This window comes from Plasmodium gonderi (assembly GCF_002157705.1).
Source record: "Plasmodium gonderi DNA, contig: Chr12, whole genome shotgun sequence".
NCBI classification, from domain to species: Eukaryota; Apicomplexa; class Aconoidasida; order Haemosporida; family Plasmodiidae; genus Plasmodium; species Plasmodium gonderi.
Genome location: NW_021628937.1, coordinates 3,051,732 through 3,075,829, shown reverse-complemented (window position 1 = coordinate 3,075,829; position 24,098 = coordinate 3,051,732). Strand labels below are relative to the sequence as shown.

The 24,098-nt window shown below is 27.7% G+C and overlaps 1 protein-coding gene across 1 annotated transcript; it reads right to left on the bottom strand.

Annotated features, from left to right (window-relative positions):
* Window positions 1-35: 35 nt before the first annotated feature.
* PGO_126430 (hypothetical protein, conserved) lies at window positions 36-23,763 on the bottom strand (the record flags this gene model as incomplete). The annotated part of the gene is made up of 14 exons (XM_028689433.1): window positions 36-97; window positions 345-444; window positions 639-761; window positions 1,112-1,882; window positions 2,260-17,063; window positions 17,322-19,419; window positions 19,582-21,438; window positions 21,594-21,782; window positions 21,904-21,972; window positions 22,275-22,496; window positions 22,723-22,782; window positions 23,037-23,066; window positions 23,174-23,264; window positions 23,462-23,763. 14 exons carry the CDS (start codon window positions 23,761-23,763, stop codon window positions 36-38), a joined length of 20,778 nt encoding a protein of 6,925 aa, XP_028545234.1.
* Window positions 23,764-24,098: the final 335 nt, after the last annotated feature.

Here is a 24,098-nt window from a genome sequence, read left to right as displayed (position 1 = left end):
CTTTTGTTATTATTTTTTTATTTCTGCCTTTTTTTTTATTTTCCTGTTAAATAATACATCCAAATAATGTCATCTTCTGATTTTATTACGAGTTTACCTTAAAAGAAGAAGTGTAAGCAGAAATGTATGAAAAAAAAAAAAAAATTATTTAGAAAAGTGTGTAAAAAAAAAAAAAAAAAAGAACAGCGACCAGGAAGAGCAAAGTTGCTAAATGGCCATATAACCTGGTCAGTCACGTAAAAGAACAATTGTGTCTGCACGCATACATACATATTCATACATATAAACATATATGTGCGACCCCATTAAGCTACATACTTTCCCATTCCTTTTTTATTTTTTACCTGATGTAGCACATGTTGCTTTGCATTTAACTGGTATTTGAATTGTCTGGCGTGCTTCTACTTTGGTCATCTCAAATGGAACAGAGAAATGTTCGTCCACCTTTTGTGAAGAGGAGTGGGGATATGAGGGGAAATGAGAAAATATAAAGACACATACAAAAGTGTACACATGAGCATGTATATATATATACATACACGTATGTGTATGTACATGTATGTACACAAATGTACGAGCGTCTCCCATGCGTATTTGGAATCAGTTGAACTTCTTAGTATTCGCGAGTTTATTATTACTTTTAAATAAAATTGCTTCAAGAGAAAGAACGGATTCATAAAAGAAATAAGTGTCGTCTTTTGTGATGAGCAGAATATAGGTCCCTTTGGCTTCGGTGCCACACTTTTTCCGATTAGCAGTCCCTATAAAAAAATTTAGCGTTATGTGTATTTTTAAAAATGCTATAGTGAATTGTCTGTTCATATATATTATACATAGCCACGCTTATGCACCTGTGTATACATTCGTATACACAGGCGCTTACTGCCTGATATTTTAATTATTCTATTATTAAACTGTTCCATTATTCAACTATTCTATTATTCAACTATTCCATTATTCAACTATTCTATTATTCAACTATTCCATTATTCAACTATTCTATCATTAAGCTGTTCCATCATTAAGCTGTTCCATTATTAAGCTTATCCATTATTGTACATAATTTTTTTTTTTTTTTTTTTTTCTTCCTCGCTTTCTCTTTTAAAGCAACCTTGTAAACGATTCCCTCCTTAGAGAGTAACTTCAAAACGGCCTTATTCGTTCTAATATCTGAGGGGGTATACTTGATGGTTAAATCAATTTTGTCTGTCAATTTATTGAGCTTCTCATTTTTTAAAAAAAAATTCGTATCCATAGATTTAGCATTGACAGATTTATCAACGCAATGGAATATCTGTTTTGAATTTTTGTTGCTTTCGTCATAATCTTCTATGACTACTTCGTAGTTAATTTTATGGTTGCACATATTTGTAAATGATATTTCATTAATTTGAATAGATCCTAAATCAGTATTGAAATAAAAATTATCTTCAAAGTCGTCTATGTTTACATTCAGAATAAATTTAAATTTATATGTACCAATCATTTTATTAGTAAACGATATTATGACATTTCTATCACTTTCGTTTCTGACGATGCAAAAATATATGTTAATGTTGTTATTTTTTTTCTTCTCAAGAACTATTGATTTATCAAAAAATGCATAATTATAATCAAGAACTGCATCCATTTTTATATTTTCATCCAGTGGGTTATAGATACAAACTTGCTCTTTTAATACTTCTTTCTTATTTCCCTTTATATTTCCTATGGATAGAAATTCGCTTTTCGTTATTTCAAATTGTAGAAGTATTCTATACACATCTTCATACTTTTCATTGGAAAAGGTTAATATCACATGGTAGGTTCCTTCTCTTAATGATATAACTTTAAACGGCACGTTCGTTTCTTCTTTATTTGACAGATTGATCTTATTTTGAACCTACAGATAATGAAGTAAAACAGAAATATGCATTGTTTTATTTACAACAAAGAGGTTACATAGTTATAACCGTTCAATGTCTATAATCAATGCGTGCAGCTGTGTGGTCCAAGGGGGTCTTTCTCTACCTAAAAAAATTCTGATATATTAACCGTATTGTATAATTCTGCTTAATATAACTAAATTTTATTTTCCTGCTTTTTTTTTTTTTTTTTTTTTTTTTTTTTTTTTTTTTTTTTTTTTTTTTTTTTTTTTTTTTGTTCATATATTATATTTTCTGCTAATATGCCAAATTTTCTACTACTACACCCATAAGGGGTATTAACTAATTTAATCTACATATAAGAGAGCACTATACTAAAATTTTATTTACTCACGTAAAAAAACAAATGTTCATTATTCGAAATGTTAAAGTCTTTGTCATGTTCTTGATATGAAATAAGCAGTGTCTGATTTTCATTTAACCAGTTTTTTATTCTAATAGAAGCATTGTTTAAAACCTTAGACTTAAAATTAAAAATTTTCTTCTTCTCATAAATTGCACTATTTGAATAGCCTAAAAGGGTATAATTCTGTGCAACGTTGTTAGGGTAATATATAACCAACTTAGATATGTGGTGAATTTTGGGAAAATATTTAAGATATTTTGAACACAATGTGTTGTGATAATTATTAGTATTTTTCTTCATTTTTTGAACAAAAAGTGGGTTGTAAACAATCTGAAATTTTCTGTTTTCATTCGATTTTACAACATCTTCATGATTTACAAGAGAAAAAAAGTTGCTATCATTTGTTAAAAATTTATATTTCATTTTAAAGTTTGATTCCGTTTCATTACTTATTTCGATAGTCTTGCTTATCTTTTTCCTGATTTCTGTCAAAAAAGTGATAACGATTTCATTTTTTAAAAAAATCATATTAACATTTTTGTCTTTGCATTCAGTATTATCATTTTTTTCAGAGTGGACTACACCTCGTGTTTTCCCCTTTTCATTTTGGAGCTTTTCATAAATGGTGAGCTTCTCATCTTGTTCATTTTCTCCTAAAGTTACTAATTTGGAATTATTCTTATAATCACTTTTATACTTAATTACATCATTATGCGTATTAATAAATATGTTTAAAACAATTCTGCTATTAATTTTATTAAATTTTGGAAATAAATCAACACAAACATCGTTAAGGAACAAATCCTTGTTTGCAAAATCTGTGTCCACAAAAATGTAAATGTTTGTTAAGTTAAAAGAAAATATAATTCCTTTTTTTGGATATATATGCAAAAATTTTTCATACTTCTGCGGGTAAACGATTTGAAACTGAGCGTTCATGTCTCCCCTATTGTGTAGTTGAACTTTTCTACTTTTTATGGAGTTCTTAATAATTGCGCACTTAAATAGTTTTTCCTTAATATCATTAATTTCCTCAATTTCGTGTACATTGTTAATCTGATTAATTTGATAAGCTTTTTCTTTTTCGCCAACTTGGTTTACACTCTCTGAGTCTATCATGTCTCTTTGTATATCTGTCTTATTGAAAGTTAATAAATTCTCTTTGAGAATTATTTTATAACATATGCTACTCAGTTTAATGCTTGTTAAATAATAAGCAATATTTTTTCCCTTGTAATCTACACTCAAATATAGAGGTATTTGTAAATTAACATACTTTTCAGGAACGAATTTTATTTCGAATGTCTTTTTTTCCTTCTTCTTTAAATTATGCCAAATGGAATTATCAAATTTCATAATGGAGAGATTATATTTCTCCAAAAGGTTATAATTCCGTACTTTAAAAGATATATCCTCTGAGTTTTTATTATGAAGTGTGAATTTGTTAATGCTTTCTTTATCAACATGAACATCCTTAAAATGAATCTCGTTTGAGTGATTACAAGAAAGGGGTAACCTAAAATTTGTCGCTGATCCTTTTATGTGGACATAAACCATTTTTGTCGTATCTCCGTTTATTACAAAAGGTATTTTATAGTTATAGTTATTTTCTTCATTTGGTTTAAATTGAATAAAAAGACATATTCTACCTTTTCGTTTTAAGTGTATCTTTTTTCTAAGGTTTGTTATTTTTAGACACTCCTCATTCAGCTCATATTCAATATAACAATCTTCTTCATTATTATTACTAATTACAAGTTTTGTTTCTACTGCAGTGGTGTTTTCACTCTCTGAAAGGTTATCTATTTCGTTTTCAGTGTAATTTATTTTGTTCTTTACCTCATTAATTTCTGATTTTGTAGCAGACGCAACCTTGTCTTTTCTACTTTTTCTATTTTTGTTCATATCTTCACTGTTCATTTTGTTTTTATCTATGTCTTGTTCATTTTGTATCTCTTTATTATCATCTTTGGGGTCAGCGTTTCTCTCTTTCCTTTGTTTTTCCTTTTCTTCAGCATTTTTAAATTTATGAATTCTCTTTTTCTTTTCTGCATTCTTTTCTGTCTTTTTTTTGTCATTCGTATTTGTACTATTATCTTCACTTGTCTTTTCCTTCAATTTATTTTCCTTCTGTTTCTTTTTTTGCTTTTTCTTCCCCTTCTTTTTACGCTCCAAATCCGTATTATTCTCCTCAGCACTTTGTATCACCCTTGCATCCTTCTCCTTAGTCTCCTCCTTCTGCTTCTGCTTCTTCTTCCTCTTCTTCCTCTCCTCCTCTTCCTCCTCCTCCTGTAGCCTTTTAATCCTCCTTTCCTTCTCATTAATTTTAAAATTAGAAATCAAAGACGATAAGGAGCTATCATCTGATGAAAAACTGTCTTTGAACCTGTGGTCTGTGTTTGTTATTCCTTTTATTTTTTCTCCCTTATATAGAAGGGGGAATAAAATAACATTGCCAAAATCATAATTGTAAAATGAAAAATTAATTAAAAAGTTTGTTGCAATTGCAGTTATTTTTAAATTAATTAGGTAATAATCTGTTATATTAATAGTCAAATAATTTTCATATATTTGATTTTTTAAAGGCATATATTCAACAGAAATGGTAAAAGGAGTGTTTTGTGGAATATATTTTTCACTACATATTATAGAAATTTCTTCATCCTGTTTTTGTAAATAGTATTTATAAAATATATCGAAATTTCCTAAATTTTCTATAACAATATTGGAAATTTTTTTTTTCCCTATTAACGTATCTTTAAAATCTATTACTTCGTAAATATTGACCATGTTATTTTTATATTTTTTTTGTTTTTTACTTGATATGTCATTATCTAAATTCAGTCTTATTCTTTCATTATCAAAATTTTCGATATAACAATTCATACTAATTTTACTAACCTGTGTTTTGAAATTCATTTGTAAAGGCTCCTCTTTTGTATCTATTTTACATAACAATCTAAAATTGTAGAATTGTTCAAGATGTGGTTTGAAAAATAATTTAATTCTTTTGCAACATCCTTTTCCTAAAAATTTGTTAAGATCTTTTATAAACTTCTTGTTATTGCTTTTCCATACTCTCTTTAAATAATAATTCAGAAGGAAAAACTTATTTGTGTAATTGGTGTCAACCTCTTCGTTATTCCCATCTGATAAGCTAATGGAAGAATCTGTATCCGATTCGCATGATGTATTTATATATCCCCACTCTGAAAAGCTGTCTTCTTCTGTGTATTCATTTTTGAATTTGTGCTTATCATTTGACATGTTACCTTTATTTTTAGTCGTTTTTCCTATTTTATTTTCATCATAACTGAGACTTGAAGAGGATCCCAACATGTCAGGAGAACCTATGGACGAGCAACAATAGTTGTCACTGTCGTTATTCGTGTTTCTATTTTCAGAATGATCAAAATTATGCACCTTTATCCTTTTTTTCATATTTTTCTTCTCTCTATCTACTAATGACTTATTATGTATACTACATGGAACAACATTTTGGGACGAGTCACTCTGATGATCATCACTCGAAATAGAAGTTGCCTCAGGGAAGGGGTTTCCTTCCATGATCATTTTCTTTCTATCATTATCTTCTTTATTTATAATGATGACCTTATTTAACTTCCTTATTTGATTGTACATGTATTTATTTTTTCTATAGCACGATTTTATAATTCCATTAAATGGAATTATTTTGATAGTCTCCTTTTTACTATTGAAGGTGTTGAACGAATTTTGATCAAATTCAAAATTAACATCCATTAAATCAAAATTAATTAAGTAAAAAATAAAGCAATATCTTTTTCCTAATATTAAATTATTAATATGTATAGAGGACGTATTAAAAAATACCAAAGGCTCAATTACCTTTAGATGGAAATCAATGCATTGTTCTTGCTTATTGTTTACATGTAAATTATAACGTCCACAATAATTTAATGAATTAAAAATGTTAAAAATGAATCTTATTAAAGAAAAATTATTTTCCTTTACAAACCCCTTGTAATTAATACATTCAGAATTGTTGTCATTCTTTCTGCTCTCTTTATTTTCCTCATTTTGTTTCCTCTTATTCAGTAAAATTGATGAATTTCCTTTTCCACTTTCATTCATTTCGCTAATCCTTTCAAACAAATATTGTAAGCTATTATTTGAAATGTTCAAAAGGTATATGTTATAACCTACTTTTGTTAGCACACCTCTACTAATTACAAACACTTTATGTCTTTTTTCAGCCTTTTTCTTCTCACCCACTTGATCTTCACTTCCATTATATTTCAAATCTGTTAATAAAAATGCATTATTATGTTCATAATTTTCGAACATCATGGTAATTGGAATTGTTATTTCGTTATAAAATTTTATTTTTATTTGCAACACAGCATCAAATCGTTGCTTATACAAATGGTGAAAGCAAAACAATTGTACACGTTTTTTACACCTTCCGTTGATGGTTATATATTTTTTTATAACTCTACACGGTTGCTTCATTCTGTATACATCTCCCATTCTTTCTACATCAGGACCTAGGGTTAAGTCACCACTTTCTATAAATGTTTCGTTTCTTCCTCTAAATGTTTCGTTATGATTATTTTCTACCATGTTACACATATTTTCACTAAAATCTGACAATGTCAAATCGTACTTTGTTAAGTAAAATTCATCAATCGGCATATTTTGACTCGTTTCATCATTTGGATCTGTTCCACAAAGGTTCTGAGAGACATGAATATCGTTGCTTTTGTTTGTTTCTCTGGAAGGTTCTCTAACTTCTAAACCGTTTTTCATGTTTTCCTCTTTCGTGGGCTTGGATAGAGAGTTGCACATTGTCTTTTCTTTGTTTTCTCCATTTTCTTTTAGTAACATACCCTTACTCATTCTGTTTAACATCGAAATAATATTTTTATTGGAAAATGGATGAAAGGAATAAACAGATGTTATATCATCCAACCTGTTTATCGGTAGAATGCTCATTTCAGCAAATAACTTTATGTTGGACGAATTTTCTATGAGTAATTCACTCTTGGAATAATTAAAGAAAGGAACATTTTTAAAAATAATTTTTTTTTTGTTATAAGAAAATTTTACTTCTTCTGAAGTTAAACTTAAAAATAAAGAGTCATCATATATTTCATGTTCATCCTTAATTTTTTCATTTTTTTTATTATACGGGTGTAAAGACAATTTAAAAGGTATTTTTTTGTTCACTAAATTAATAGGTTCCTTTATGTCAATTTGTAGATAAAACAAAAAAGAACTATTCCCATGTATTGAACCACATAAAGGTTTAATATCAATGATATTTTTCATTTTTTTCTCTAATTCTATATGGAAAAATAAATCGTAGTTGTTTTCGTTTACATAATAAATCTTAAATGAATGATTAAATCCTACAGGTAATAAATCAAAATTTATATGATTTTTAAAAATGTCGATGTTTTTACTCCTATACGCATTTTTTATTTTATTTTTCAAATTTTGTAAATTCCAATAATTCTTAGACTCTATTATATTCCCCAAAAACTTTAAGTTATAAAATTCGTAGCTATTATTTAGCACCTTAATATTTATGCTTCCTAAAACTTCTTTTCCCCCTATACCGTTGGTTGTGGCAGTTGAACAATCTTTTAAAATTTTCCTCTCATTGTTGCAATCCTTCTTTTTATTCAAATCTTGTTTTTTTACCTTTCCTCTATTCTTTCTGATACCTTTTTGTTTATCTAATTTTTCTTCTACATCGATTGTTCCCATCTCATTGTGCACATTTTCCGTTACCCCAGTTTCATTATCTGTACAGAGAACCCCATCTTGTTTAATGAATTGTTCAACATGTTTTTCATTTGAATTGTTCCTTTGTATCGATTTTCTTTTTATTTCATCTTCTAACTTATTTTTATCAAGTTTTACTTTAAAGCTTGCTGCATCACTTTCCATTAATACGTAGGTACTACTTCCAATAAAGTACAAATACCCAGAATTGTGCATGTACATTTTTTTTTCTCTAGTTTTATACATCAAATCTTTAGCACTTTTATAGTCAAAATAGGTGATATTACTTTCTGTGTGAATCTCTATTTGATCATTAATATTCGTAAAAAAGAAATTGCTATTTATAGCATTATAAATGTCTTTCTTTTCATGAACATACATTTCATCGGTATTGAAGGTATGGTGAATTCCTTTGTTATATTTGTCTAACTTTTCTGCACATTTATAATTTACATCTTTGCTATATTTTGCATTCTCCACTTTTTGTTGTAACTCATTTTCATCACACAGCATGTTAATGCCTCTAGCTTGAGTTCCCTTATTTTTAAAATCATTCGCATCTTCATTAATATTCTCAGTTTTCCATTTTTCTTTTTTAATGCCCAAAGGGATTGTTAATTCGTCTTCACATTTTAGTTGTTTTCTTTCTTGATTGTGGCTGTTAGAGTTGTCTATAACTGAATTCACGTTTTCAAAGAAAACTTTTATAGTGACAGGATATTTGAAACAATTTTTTAATCTTACTTTAAAAGAAATTACACTGTTCAGGTGTATATCTCCTAAATCGTATACTTTATCTTCACAATGGAGTTTAAGTAAACTTTGTGGAATTATTAAATTAATCGAAGGTAAATAAAATTCCACATTTATATAAAAAGAAAAGCATAAAACATTTTCTTCATTTATCAAATGTACATTTACGAGAAATTTTTTACTTCCTATCTGATTAGAATAAAAGCACATATCCACATATTTGTGTTGATAACGAGATACCATTGTGATAGTACTGTACGAATTGTAAGAGGCGCTACAGTTGCTGTTATAACGTTGCTCATTCATTTCTTCCAAATTCCATGTTGACTTTACTTCATTATAATTTTGAACTCTCATATTAAAATGAATTGACGATCTCTGTTTTGGAGTAACACTCGTTCGTTTTTGTTCATTTTCTTTGTCTCTTCCCTTATCCTCTATCTTTTCTTTTCCCTTATCCTTTCCACTTTTGTTCTTATAGTTGGAAAAATCAATTTCCTTAATTTCTACATGTACATTTGCATTTACATCGGACGTGTTGGAAATTTTTATTCGTTCATTAATGTACTCATTCACATAGCAATATTTATAATATAGTGTATTATCATTAATATTATAATAACTGTTTTTGCTTAAAAAATCTGATAAAAAATTGGAAAAACTATCTGTTCCATTTACTACCAAAACCTCTTCGAATATATTTTTTATATCACAGGAAATGCTAGGCTTAACTGATGACGCGAATATTTTAATGACATCACTGTGATCAGCACTAGTTTCTCTTTTTTTTCCCTTTACATGCTTGTACAACATGCTACGATAATTTTTCCTATTATCTATGTTTATATCTGATGCAACATTCTCGACCTCAACGATATAAATAAATTTATACTGCCTCTCTTCGGAAGAATTAAACAGAACCATGACTGTCTGTTCTCCCTTTGATTTTACAGTGCCACTTAGTGGAGAAATGGAAAATGGATTTACTATTTCTGTTTCATTATCTGTTTTAATACATTTCGTGCTGTTGTATCTTACTATTTTATCATTTTCTGTATTTTTTATTTTATTCCTTAACAATTTGATATCATATTTAAAGTCAAAATGTCCATAATTAATTATTTTAAAAAATCGAGTTTCTTCCTTCATAATTTCAACAGAATCATAATTAAGTACAGATGGAATAATCTTTACATAATTATAATCGAAAAATACAGTGATGGAATATTTATATGTTTGAATGTAATTGTTGTCTATGTCGTAAAAATGCAAAAGAAGAGGGATATTTTGAAACTTGACCTTCTTACAGGATCGCACTTTAAGTTTTATAATTTTTATTTCATTTGAATTTACACTATCGCTTTCTTTTTCCATACTTATAAAATTCAAAAATAAGTCCTCATTTAATTCCGCTAAATAAAAAATTTTAACTTTTCCTGTGTTTTTCACTTTCAACAAGCAAATTTTAGTTTCGTTTACTTGTACATGTTTGAAATTAATGTCTTCTTCTATAACATCCGGTAAGTTAGTTAATACTACGTGTTTAATTTTTTGACAGGAAAACATGGTTCCAAAATGATTATCCCTTAATTTATGCTTCCTAAAGCTGTCATCTTCTGCTAACGGATGGAATATTTCATCCTTATTTCCTTCGACAATTTCAGAACTTATTTGGATAAAAGATTTACAAATTTCCGCTTGCACAGAGAGAGAAACAAAATAAACGTTGTTTTTTGTTTTATCATTTTTCTTTACATTTTTTTCAAAATAATTAATTTTTATTTCTTTTCTTATCGTGCTAACGACATCCGTGTTAACAGCGATTGTTAATGTTTTTTTCTCATTCTTTAGCAAATTCCCTCTCATAGGATTTATACATAAAAGTGAACAGTTCTTTAAATCGTTATGGTCTACAAACCACGAAAGATCACAATAACTACAGTTTTTTATTTCAAAACTTTTTTTCTGAACGGAATTTAAAAGAATTTTGTGAAAATTTATATAACTTTGGTCAATCTTTAGGCAGCACTCTATTCCTTCACCTTTTATGCACACAGAGAATATATCACTTGTACATGTTTCAATTTTTTTACTAGCTATATCTATATTGTTGTATAACAAATTGTCGCATTTTTGTATGTAATCATTTCTATTGGTTTCATTCGTATTGTCCTTTTTGTAATACCCATCAATTGTATCGGTTTTTATAGAATGCACAGACAGCAGTAATTTTTCAAGAAATGATCCCATGCATTTAGGTAAAAACAAAATGATAATTTTTTTCCACTTTTTTGATAAAATGAAAAATTTACTAGGATAAACATAAAAATCATTATGCACTATCAAATTATCAGCACTGTTATTTTCATTAGACACTGGATTCTTATCACTACTATGTAGCATATTTTCAAAAGAAAGTTCAACAAAGCAATCAAAATAGGAACAATTAAATAAATTTAAAATTTGCACATGCTTATACAAATGTTTAGAAATGTTCTTATTTTGTATCAAATCTGTGTATTTGAATTTTATTTTCTCCCTTTCACTACTATGTACCCTGTTCAGAATAGAAGTAGTGTTTTTTGCTTGAATTTTTGCCACTTGAAATTTAGATGAATTTACACTTTCAAATGATCTTAAATAATCTAGAACATATTCTTCACATTCTTCCTTTAATTCCGCTTGGATGATATGCTTAAATGAATGTACATTTTTCCCTATTAATACCTTATCAAAATTGTATAATTTTTCACATAACACAAAACATTTACTTTTATTATCACATATTGTAACGTTGTTACTAAATATGAAATAAGGATTCGACCAAATTTTAGGCTTATCGATTACAATATTAACATTTATATAAAAATAATTTCCAAGTAGATCTATTAAGCATATTTTTTTTTTTATATTAGCTGTTTTACAAGTATTAATTCTTATGATAATTTCTGTGGTTTTATTCTTTTCCAGCATTACATGCGTTATATTTTTATACTTAACTTGTCCCTTCCCATCATAAGATGTGTCATTTTGTAAAAAGTTAATTAAACTTTGATCATTCTTTTTTTCATTATCTATTTCTTCATTTGCCATAAGTGCATTACGGTAATTGTAGAAAATATAATCATACTCATCTTTTATTTCATACTTCCTTTTTTCTAATTCTTCAAAGTAATTTTTTTCAGTAATATCCATTCTTCCAGAATTATACATTTTTCTATCCACCTCAATTTCATTGGTTAAATTTTTGCTTAAAATTTCCTTTTCTTTAGTAAATTTATTTCCCGTCTTTTCGTTTTTATTTTCGAGTTTCATTCTGTTTTCGTGCATTTCATCTCTTTCCATAGCCTCAGTTTCTGTTACCTTTTCAGTTTTACTTTTTTTTTTTTTTTTCTTCTTCTTCTTCTTCTTCTTTTCGCTTTTTTTACTCATTCTCTCGTTATCTTCCGATTCTTCTTTTCCTTCCTTCTCTCCTTTTTCCTTTGTCTTATTTGTCGATTCATTCAGTATACTATTCACATTTACCTTCTCCTTACTCTTCTTGGCTTCCTCATCTTTGTTCTCATCCCTATGCTTCTTTTTTTTCTCTTTGTCTTTCTTCTCACTTTTACTTCCATTTTCTGCATCTTCATGCGTGTCTTTTTCATTTTTCTCTTTGTCTATCTTCATTTCTTCATCTATTGTATTGTCTTTTTTTTTTTCTGTTTTCTTTTTTTTAGATTTTCCTATTTGAGTCTCTTTTTCCATATCTATATTCCCATTTTCAGTACGTTCTTTTTTTTTTTCCTTAACATATGCATATTCTTCTTTTCGCTCATCTTTCACTTCTGTGTCTTCTTCGTGCACGTCTTTTCTAGCTACAACATAAGTTCCTTTTTTCTCAATAGTATTATATAAGTTATTTTCACATTTTTCTAAATTTTTTTTTGTCTGTATGAAGCTCTTTACGTCAAAAGAGTCGTAAATTATAGGGTCTGGGATATCAAAAAAATAGGCGGACGTGTTTATATCTCTATATTTTTCCTGAATAAATTTTGAAATTTCATGAAGAACATTTCTTTTTCTAAAGCATAATTCTTCATTTATAAAAAAGTATAAAAAGCTTATTTGAACAAATCCTTGTTTTAAGTACTTTATAAGTTCTTCATTTTTATTAATAACCGTTTTTACACTTTTCTCAACTTTGTTGCAATTTATAGGTGTAACGCCCTTTACATTTTTTTGAACGACATTATTTTTGTTAATAATTCCTCCGCTTCTCATAGTAACATCTTGAATATTAAACTTATTATTTATTTTGTTGCACAATTCTTCTCTGAAAGTACTGCCTTTAACTTCATTAAACACATCTACTTCCACATTTTTTGTATGTATCATCACATTGTTACTATTTTTATTCTTTTCATTTTCTAATTCTTCATCCTCTTCATATATTTTCTCGATAAATTTGTCACTAAGAGGAACATTTATTCTCATTAAATACATGTTGTTACTTCTCATGTTTTTTCCACTTTTCAATATATCTTTATCACTTTCTTCGCCCTTTTGTGAATTTTCCTGAACAGTTTCTATCATAACAGGGTTGAGCAATTTGATAGAATCTATATCCTTTGCTTTTTTTAAATGGTCTTTTAATAAATTGCTTAATAAAACTTTTAAATCTTTGTAAAATGGCACATAATCTAGGTAATCATTGTTTTTCATATAATTATTAATTTTATTCACCCTTTTATTATACTTAATAATTTTTTCGTCTACTTGTTCATTTCTTTTAACACAGTGTGAGTTCAATTGTTCCATTATATGCTTACTAAAATTTTTTTTTTCTTTCAGAATTATAATTTTTTCATACAACTTATCCATAAAATTTTGTACAATCAGGTTCTTACATTCTAAGTATTTTATTTTATATATACCATTTTCGAATACTACTTTGTTATTTTTTTTGTCTTCTAAATTATCACTCCTTTTTAGACATCCTTGAAACGCATGTCCGTCTATTTGTGATAACATGGAAATATTTTTTTCTGCTTCTTCTGTATAATTAATTTTTTCTGTTTGATCTGTTGATTCGATTTTTTCCCTTTTCTTGTTAGCATAATATTTTTTATCACTATCATCAAAAGCACATGGAGCATGTTTAGCTTTGCTCAAATCGATATCTACACTAAATGATTCCATTATTTTTTCGATTTGCTCCTTTTCTTTTAACTTCCTTTCAATTTTTTCTTGATATTTTTTTGATAAATTTTCATAAAAGCGCTTAAGTCTTTGTGCATCAGTTAATTTGCTCGTTTTTTCCTCAATTTTTTTGCACTTTTTTTTAGAGTCCACTCCTTTATCTTTTTTAGGGTCCACTCTTTTATCTTTTTTAGGGTCCACTTCTTTATCATTTTTAGGGTCCACTTTTTTATCATTTTTTTTGTCAACCGCTTTACCTTTTTTATTGTCTATTTCTTTTCTCTTTTTTTCTCCCACATTTTTCCCCTCTTTGTCAGCTGACCACGGCTCCAAAGCTTCACCCTCAGTGTCTGTTTTTAAACCTGCTTGTTCTTTTTTCCTTTCCTCATGATTAGACAAATTAAAAAATTCTTCATAACTTTCTATCGGATTCAAATAAATTACATGAATATTCTCATCCAAACTGAGATTTAAATATGTTCTAAAAAAGTTTTCCGAATTTATATACTCATTTTTTTTAAAGAAGAAAACAACGCCGTTCATATAAAAGGGCGAGAGTAATACCTTCTTTAGGATGTTTTCAAATAAATTTACAAAGCTACTATTCTTTCTGCTAGAATTTTCACCCTTTATTTTTTTTCTATCCTCCACAATTAATTTTAAAAATGATTTTACATCGTTCATAAATTCTTCATCATTGAGGAGGGAAAAGTGAAAAAAGTTCTTCATATATTCGAACTTACGTCTCATATTGTATTTGTTAAAAAATGCTTTTGGTTTCAATATACCACTAGCATCATTGTTTTCTGTTCTATAAATCATATAGTTATTATCCTTTTTATGAATATATGTTGCACGTTTGTTATCTATTTTTGATTTTATGCGTTTTAGATCTTGTTTTTTTTTAAATTTATTCTTACTCACATTTGTGAAATTCCTGTCTTTTACATTACCCCCTGTTGTTTCCTCTTCATTTTGTTCTTCATTACATTTATGATTAATTTTTTCTTGAGATACATTTTCTGATTTTGAAACTACACACATATCATTATCCTTTTTTATGTCATCTTTTGATTTTTCTTCTTTTTTTTTTTTTTTTTCTCCTCCTACATTTAACATTTCACTAATGAAATAATCTAACTTGTCCTGGTGTATCTGCTTAGAAATATTCTCAATCCCTGAATTTTCAAAATGTGCACAACTTTCATTCATATTTCTATTAGAGGTCTTTATTTTTTTTAGTGAATTTCTACCATTGCTAATATTTTCTTCATGAATTATGTAATGAATAAAACTTCTTTTTACACTAGAAGGATAATTATCTTTCTCGTTAATTTCTTTGCACCATCGAATTATTTCATTAATTGTTAGGAAGTTATCATATTCTGAATCGTTGTATTTTTCTTTTTTTTTTTTAGCAAAATTAAAAACATTATTATTTAGTAGGTATCTTCCAATTTTTTTATGGTTTACATATTTTGGGCAAATCACTAAGTAATTTTCCTTTATTTTTTTCTTTATTCTTATTATTTTTAAATATTCTTCAAAGTAGTTGTATTTTATTTTAGTTTTTTGCATGATTTCCTCTAAGATGGAAATTTTATTTTCTAAAATTTTAATATTCCTTTGTTGAAGTTCCGATACTGTGACTGATTTGTTTACGTTATCTTCTTGTTCATGTATGAAATCTTCCAGTATATCGTGCAGTTTTTCCTTTTTTATTGTTAATTCAATTGTTTTTTCTTTTTCTACTTCTCTTTCAGTTGAATTTGTTCCACGCATTTTGTCACTAGCATTACCCGTTTTTGTTTTATGTTTTCCCGTTTTGTCTTTCCATTTCTCTTCATCCCTTTCATTTTTATCTTCCAACACAACCTGTTTGCTTTTATTTTTATTCTCCACTTCTAAATTTTCCACCTTTTTATGCTGATTGTGTGTTCTTCTACTTTTACTTTCATGCCTCAAGTTGTGATGATTCTCGTTTATTTCTTTACTTTGTCCATTCAGTATTAGGGGGTGATCTACATTATTATTTAACACAACTTCTCTCGCTTTATCAGACTGTTTTATTTCTTTAATTTGATTTTTATACAGATCTATCAAGTAATACACCAAATTGCTATAAAAGAAATCGTCATCACTATTTTTTTCTACATATATATGTGTGTGAATAATCAAAAGATCATAAATGAAACTTTGAAAGTACTTATAATAATCGTCCAAGATGTATATGAACAAATATTTCGAATAATTATAGAAATTCTTGATTTTAATTTTTTCATGTATGTCTCCACTATTGCACAGGAGTGGCTTCAATATAATGTCGCACGGCTCCACCTGCACATTATTTCTAGTGCTATTCAAATAAGCATCAATAGTTTTTGTAATACAAGAATGATAAATAAATAGTTCAATACTTATTTTAGCATTTTTATATATATCTGAAGGCTCAAAAAATATTCGAATGTCTAAATAAGAATTGTTCTTAACAATTCCCTTAATCGGCGTTATAAAAAGTTGCTCCTTTTTTTTTAAATGATTATATTCTAACTTTTTATTATAAAATATGATATTCTTTATTTTAAATTTAATATCCACATTTTTGGTATTTATTAAACGATTCGTTTTGCATAAGCAGTTTTTTACTTTTACTTTTTCGAAATATATTTGTCTATAATATAAAAGTATATCTGGGATAATATAATTAAATTTTATGCAGATAGTGTAATAATTTTTATCATTCATGTAAATGAACAATTTTTCAAAAAATGATTTTTCATTGGAACGATTCATTTGAATTATAATCTTCAGATTAGTGTAATCATTTTTATTAACTTCGTTATTTTCGCATACTAATGTTATTAAGTCTCTCATTTCTGGATCTATGAAATGGTAATTCAGTCCTATTTTTTCACTGCTTACATTTTTTATGTTAAGTATTTGTTCCTTTTTTTCATTAATAAGTACATTTCCCAAATTTAAACACACTTCCTTTAACATGATGTTACTTTCTAAAATTATTCCTTTCAAATATTTTAAAATGTATTCATTGCTCACGTAGCTGTAACATGACACCTTCTCGAAATCTGCTAATGCTGGGTTGATGAGAAATGTGAAAAAGGAAAAATTAGAAAAATTTGAACCGTACAATATTCGCTTGAATATGTCCAATGTACACGATGTAAAGCATAAGGAACAAAAGGAAAAAAAAATAAAATAAAAAAAAAATATCACTTAGCGAAACATTACGCTTCACAGAAAGGCTTGGGTAAAGGCACATCCTAGCCAATAAAATCTTCACATAAATTTTTGGCATACATTTAAGCAAAAATGAAGAATGTGTTTACCTAATTTCTTCAGTTTTGTAAGAATCCTAAGAATATACACATCATCCTTTTGGGTCAAAATAAACGACTTCACCAAATCGATGAAAATTGTACAACTGTTATTTTTAGCGCAGAAACGTTTTAGGATACCTATGAGATGGTATCTACGTTTTGAATGTCGAGACAAATTAATTTCGCTAGCATGTCTACTAGAACAATTGCCCACTTCGCCAATTTGGCTCATCTCGTCCATTTTGTCTACTTCGCCAATTTGGCTCATCACGTCCATTTTGTCTACTTCACCAATTTGGCTCATCACGTCCATTTTGTCTACTTCACCAATTTGGCTCATCTCGTCCACTTCTGGGTTCACCTGAAATACCCCTTCTACTACTCCCCCTGATTGGTTGTGATAAAGAGCTAATATTTCTTCAATATATTTCCCGAGTGACAAAAATATCTTTGAATAATTCCTTTTCAGCTTTTTAATTAACCCTCTTCGTTGATTTTCATAATAGGAATTTTCATCAGTAAATAACAAGGTGTTATTTATCAAGTTTTCTATATGGTTAAATTCGCTCTTCATTCTATCACTACTTCTTTCGAAATTTTCATTAACGTCGGATGAATAACTATAATCTGTTAGTTCCCCAACATTTTCATTTGCATATCCGTCTCCAATATCTTGAACAGTCAAAAGCAATATGTTCGAAATGTTTCTGGAATGTAAGTTTATTTTGATTTCTTCAAAATTGCAAATTTTTATTAAAATTGTTTCAGTTACATTTAATGGAATACCTGGTATGAAATAAAAAATGATGTCCTTACTATTGTTAGGTTCAATAAAAATATTATTTACATTTGTGTAAAGTAAAGAAGGAAATTTTATGTTATAATGAATTTCAATGAAAAGTTTAATTTTCCCTGTATTTTGTATAGTTAAAAAGTCCTCTCCTATTGATTTATAATGAATGTTATAATTCAGTTCTTTCTTATTAATACTATACTTAATATCGGAATAACCAGCTATTAGTTTCATTGTATACATAGGGCCATTCTTAATTTGACATAAAACATTAATGTTATAATAATTTTCATTTATGCTATTGTATGTAACTTCTATTTGTTTTTTTTCGAAAGGCAATAAATAACCTCTATGAGGAGTGATGTTAAAAACTTCATTAAAATTTTTGTAGATATGATTTTCTTCAAAAAACCATTGAAAGTACACCTTAAAATTACATACATTTTTAATTTCAACTATTTCCTGGGCAAATAAATTTTTTAAAATATACTGAAAATCTATAGAATTTTTATTCATAACAATATTAGGGTAAACAGTCTCACCAAGTAATTCATATTTCTGTCTTCTGTCATTTTCAAAGAAGTGCACAGTCAGATGATCACGATATGTGTTGTTAATTTTGTTATCCATAAAGTCGACATCAAAAAATATGCGAATGTTTTTCTTTTCCATACCTCTCAGTTCTATTACATCCTGGTCAACAAAAAAGGGCATCTTGGTAGACAATGTAAACTTTACATTTGCATTTTTTATATTCTTCATTTCAACCTCTTGCATTAATCTGTTCATATCATTCAAATATGTGATGTGTTGTTTCAATTTTTTCTCCTTCGCTGCTTCTAAATAATTACCATTTCCCTCATTAGGTAGGAATTCCAGATCGTCTTTTTGCACACCCACTTGCTCATTAAAATTATAAACAAATTTAACAATACCACATATTTCTACTTCCGGATGTACAAAGGATGCTTCTATTTTTACTTTTTTAAAATTGTTGCATGCATTTTTCTTACTAATTGAATCTTCATATAAATAAAGAACATCCTCGCACTTTTCTTCTTTACAGTTAATGGCACTTAATACACACACTACATCTCCACCCCCCTTAATACAAATCTTCCTTGGAGTAACGTTAAAAATTTCAGAATTATCATTTTTTTTCTTTCTTTTCTTTTCTGACTCAAACAAGAGGTATATGCCTCTTTCGTTAGTTCCTTTATTGGAGACAATAAGCTCATGTACGTATTTTTTACTCGTGTAGATTACATCGAAACTTATGAAATTTTCCTTGACTAATATAGGTGACCCCATTCCCTGGAATAAGTAAAAACAAGATGGGAAAATGGATGAAATATATGAAATAAGAAATCTTAGAAATGTAAAAATTAGCTAAAAAGTTAAAAATACAAAGTGCTGAGACGAGGGTGAAATAACATGCACAAATGAAACTATCAATCGATGCACAGAAATGAATACCTGAGCCTTCAAAGGTATTGAAAGATCCTGCTTACGATGGACATTCACCAGTAGTGTGTCTGTATATGCTATCGTGTCTAAACATTCAGCATACATATGAACAAAAGCGGATTTATAAGGTTCTATATAAAAGTTATTTTCCAAAAATCTGAATATTGATGAACTGTTGGACAAGCTGATAAAGGTGTTAATCGGGCTTTCATTTTTTATTTCAATAAGTTTTTCTTTTACATCTAAACAGTTGCATTTTTCAAAATCAATTACACTAGGGGAAATTTTTATAGTAGGACAGGTGCAACAAGCTTTAATATTTAAAAATAAGAGATCATCACATCCAGATATCTTAATTTTAACAACGATGAGTATATACCCTATAATGTTACTCTTTATACAAATATCAATAAATTTGAAATTGTTTCTTTGTATTGTTCCATCTTTTTCAAAAATTTCTAAATCACAGATATCATATATTTCTGCATCTACAATTATTTCATATTTTATATCCGTATTTTCAGAATTATTAAGAAGTTTAATTCGTTCAGTGTATTTTTTATCTATAACCATAGGTTCTATATTCAAAAAGACGGGTTCACACACTACCTCAGGTTTGCAACATATAGCGTGAAAAGGTAATATTTTTTTATATGTTTTAATTTCACTTAGGAAAAGTTCGATATTTGTCAAATATGTTTTTATTTGTTTAGGACAAAATTTTATGATAACTTCTTCTTTTTCATATTTGTCTAATTTATTACATTTTTTGTCAATTTTTATTTCATCTTTTAATTCTTTAGATATATTAAATAAGTAATGTAAGGTAAAATCTGAGTTGTTAATTATGGTAAACGTTTTTTCATATTCAAAACTGTGGGATACTTGATTGAAATTTATTTGTTCTATATCAAATATAATTTCTGGAAATGTACAATTACTTATTATTTGTAATTTATTTCTCACATTTGTGTACTTCTGATGAATTGTAAAAGTTTTATCAGCAATTCCTTTTACTTTTGGAGTATATACAATTTCTAGTAAGTACGTAGAATTCCGAAGTATAGTGAATTTTCTACGTGCAATTTGAAATTCATCATATTCATCATCTTTTTTCTCTATTTTTATAGGAACATTATATTGACTATTATTCACAAGCTCAAAGGTTACCATTTTACATGTGTTCACTACAATACTATCAATTTGTTGTACCCTATTCTTAATGACAATTTCAGGTGCTATACTCTTTAGGTATATAACTATTTTTTCTTCTTTTTTATATCCTTTTATAAATAAGAATAATACTATTTTATAAAATGCCGCAAAGGTGGGACATACCGAAACTGTAATGGCTGTGTCGGTATCACTGTATAATTTCTTGAATTTAGGGTATATATCTACAATTTTTTTTTTCTTTTCTTTTCTATATTCTTTCCTATCATCACAATTTGAAAAAAATGATTTATCAGAATATTCAGAATTAAAAGTATCACATTTTTCGTTATGTATCACTTTCCGTTCATTTTGGGGTTCCTCTTTTTTGTTTGTTCCATCCTCATTAGTAGATAGCCCATCTGTCAAGTTATTTCCAGAAAGGATTTCCCTTCGACTGAACCAGACGTCGCTGAAATCACTATCATTGGAACATCTATCACTGCAACTATCATCACTGAGCTTCATGCAACTTCTACTTACGTCAACGTCATCCCCCTCAATATATTCACCCTCGCAATATTCTTCATTTTTGTACAGGACATTTTCTACTATGTTCTCATCTACCAATTCTGAATCTCTAATGAATGTCTTTTGGATGATTTTATCTCGTCTGTCTAATTTTATTTCCTTTATATTTATTGAAGGATCATCCTAAAAGACAATCAAAATAAGAAAAACAAATTGTGTCCACTATTGTATAATGGGAATTATTTTATTTACTTTTTTTTTTTTTTTTTTTTTTTTCCATTTAAAAATGCTCTTATTCGCATATGTATGAAATTCTTCATTTTGTTATTCTTCCTTACATATTTATATTCGTACACATGATATTTTATAATATTATATGTTAGCAAAAAAAAAGATAAATTTTTAATGATAATATTAATTTCTTTTCTTTTATTTATGCAGATGTCATCAGAAATAAATTCTTTATCTTTTATAAGCACATCAGCCACAACTCCTTCTCCTTTTATTTTTGTGTAAGTGCTTATTCCCTAATAAATTAAAAGATTATTTTATTTTTTAAAATGTTCATTTAGAACAACTTTTTTCATTTTTTTTATTTTATTTTTTTTTTTTTCTACAATATAAACCCTATTTCAGTATGTGTATTACATTTTCATAATTAACTATCATGTAATCTTCATAAGTTCTGTTTTCTATAGGAAGAAACGTGATCTTCGCCTGTGGATGTATGTGAGTAAGGACGCGTAAAAAGATAGACATGAATATATGAGTAAAAAAATATATATGCACATGAGTATATATTTTTTTTTTTTTTGCGAACATTCAGGTAGATATACATGCAAGTGTGTATATATGTATGTATACACGTGTATATGTATATATATATATATATATATATGTATCCATGGTAGATGGAGACTCAACACAAAAGGACAAAAGGGAAAAATTTATTTTGATGACTATGGGAGAATCAATAATGTCACTCTCTCGTAATTTATTTTTAAAAATATAATTCTAACTTCTACTATTTCTCCCTCTTTAAGAACATGAATACAAGAATTAACGTAAAAGGGAGGTTTTAAGCTGATTTGAAATTTATTTTCATATTTCCCGATATTTTTTATTGTTATGCTTTTTTCGCTTTTCATATATATTGGTGTATCATTTAATAATATCTCGTCTTGAACATCTAAAATAAGTTCATCGTTCATACATCTTATGGGTAATGTGAAGGAATTGTTCTATTAACACAAAGGAAACAGACATTTTTATGAGAATCTAAATGTGTGCTTATGAAATTTTATGAAGGTGAAGAAAAACAGTGGATATACCAATTATAGAAATACAAAATTTTATTCTTATAAAAGTACGCAGACTGATTCTAGTTTACAAGACAACAATATTATCTTAATATATGTGTAGGGAAGCATACATGGAAACACATAAATATGTAAATGCTTATCATACCTCGGAATGAATATCCAGATCACATTCATAATTATCACATGACTGTGGATAAAATTCTACCTATAGGAAAGAAACATAGATTCATCAAAAAAATGCATATTTCACAAATACTTTTAATTGTTACGCGGGACGTTGACATATCCAAAAGTTTTTGTCTTGTGTTCAAGTTTTCAAAAAGAGCTCTTTCCCTTTTTTATAGGACATGAATCTCTAAATCTCACTCTTATTCATAATTAAAAAAAAATAAATAAATAAATAAATAGAATGGAATAGAATAGAATAAACATGAGCATTGCATTCTTTAAATTCCTCACCTTGAAACTGAATAGCATGCCTGGTGCAACCTACGAAAATTGAGTAATAATAAGGATATTGTGAATGTGAACAAGTATAAAAATTTTAAGAAAAAATCATTTACACATTGTACATGCATATTATTTTAAATGTTTACCTTCTTTTTTATATCCGATATATACTTAATTTTGAATACATGGTTGTCTTCTAATTTGATCTTGAGATTTCTCGCATTGGATTCGATATTTCTACAAAAGTCAATTTTTAAGAAGAAAATTTATATAAACGAATTATTATCAAAAAGGACAAAATATTTTTTGCTAGGCCATTGACCATAAGCTTTGATCACTTGTTCTGAACCCAGTACATATGTAAAGAGTTAGTAGAAATTCTCTTAACACATTTTGGTTTATCTTTTGTTACAACTATGAGAGATCAAAATTACTTTAATGTTACCACCCTTTCGTATTTCTTGAAAGGGGCGTAAGAAGTAAAGGTAACGATGTTTGGGATGATCTGAAAATAGTTACATGTATTCTTGTCCTTTAGAGCACTATTTTTTGTTAAATGATCATTTCTTTTCTTAATAAAGTCCTTTAAAGCCTTTTCTTTATTGTGAATAAAGTAGGTAGGCTTCAGAAAAGATAAATTTTTTTCTTCTCCTTCTTCATATTTAGTGCTCCTTTCACCATTTTCACAGTTAGTAAATTTATTTTTATTCGCCTCGCTGGTTCTGGATTTTTCCATTTCGAAAACTTAAACATTAAAATGTTTGAAAAAAGGAAAAAAAAAAAAAAAAAAAAAAAGCATGAAGGTAAATCAGAATAAAGCACACTTCGTTATCTTAATCTAGTGTTATTCCATGTTATTTCAACATCACGGTGCATTTTTGTAGAAAAAAATTGACATGCTTATGTGCATACTTATTTATTCATGCGCACAAGGCATACACACAAGTGAGATAATTTTTGTTTGCTATTTATTATGCAGTTAGACATCTATAACGTATTATGGGATAGGAAAAACGACAAAATTGAATATGAAAAAAAGGGGGTGAGGGGGAAATAATTTTATTTTTTTAA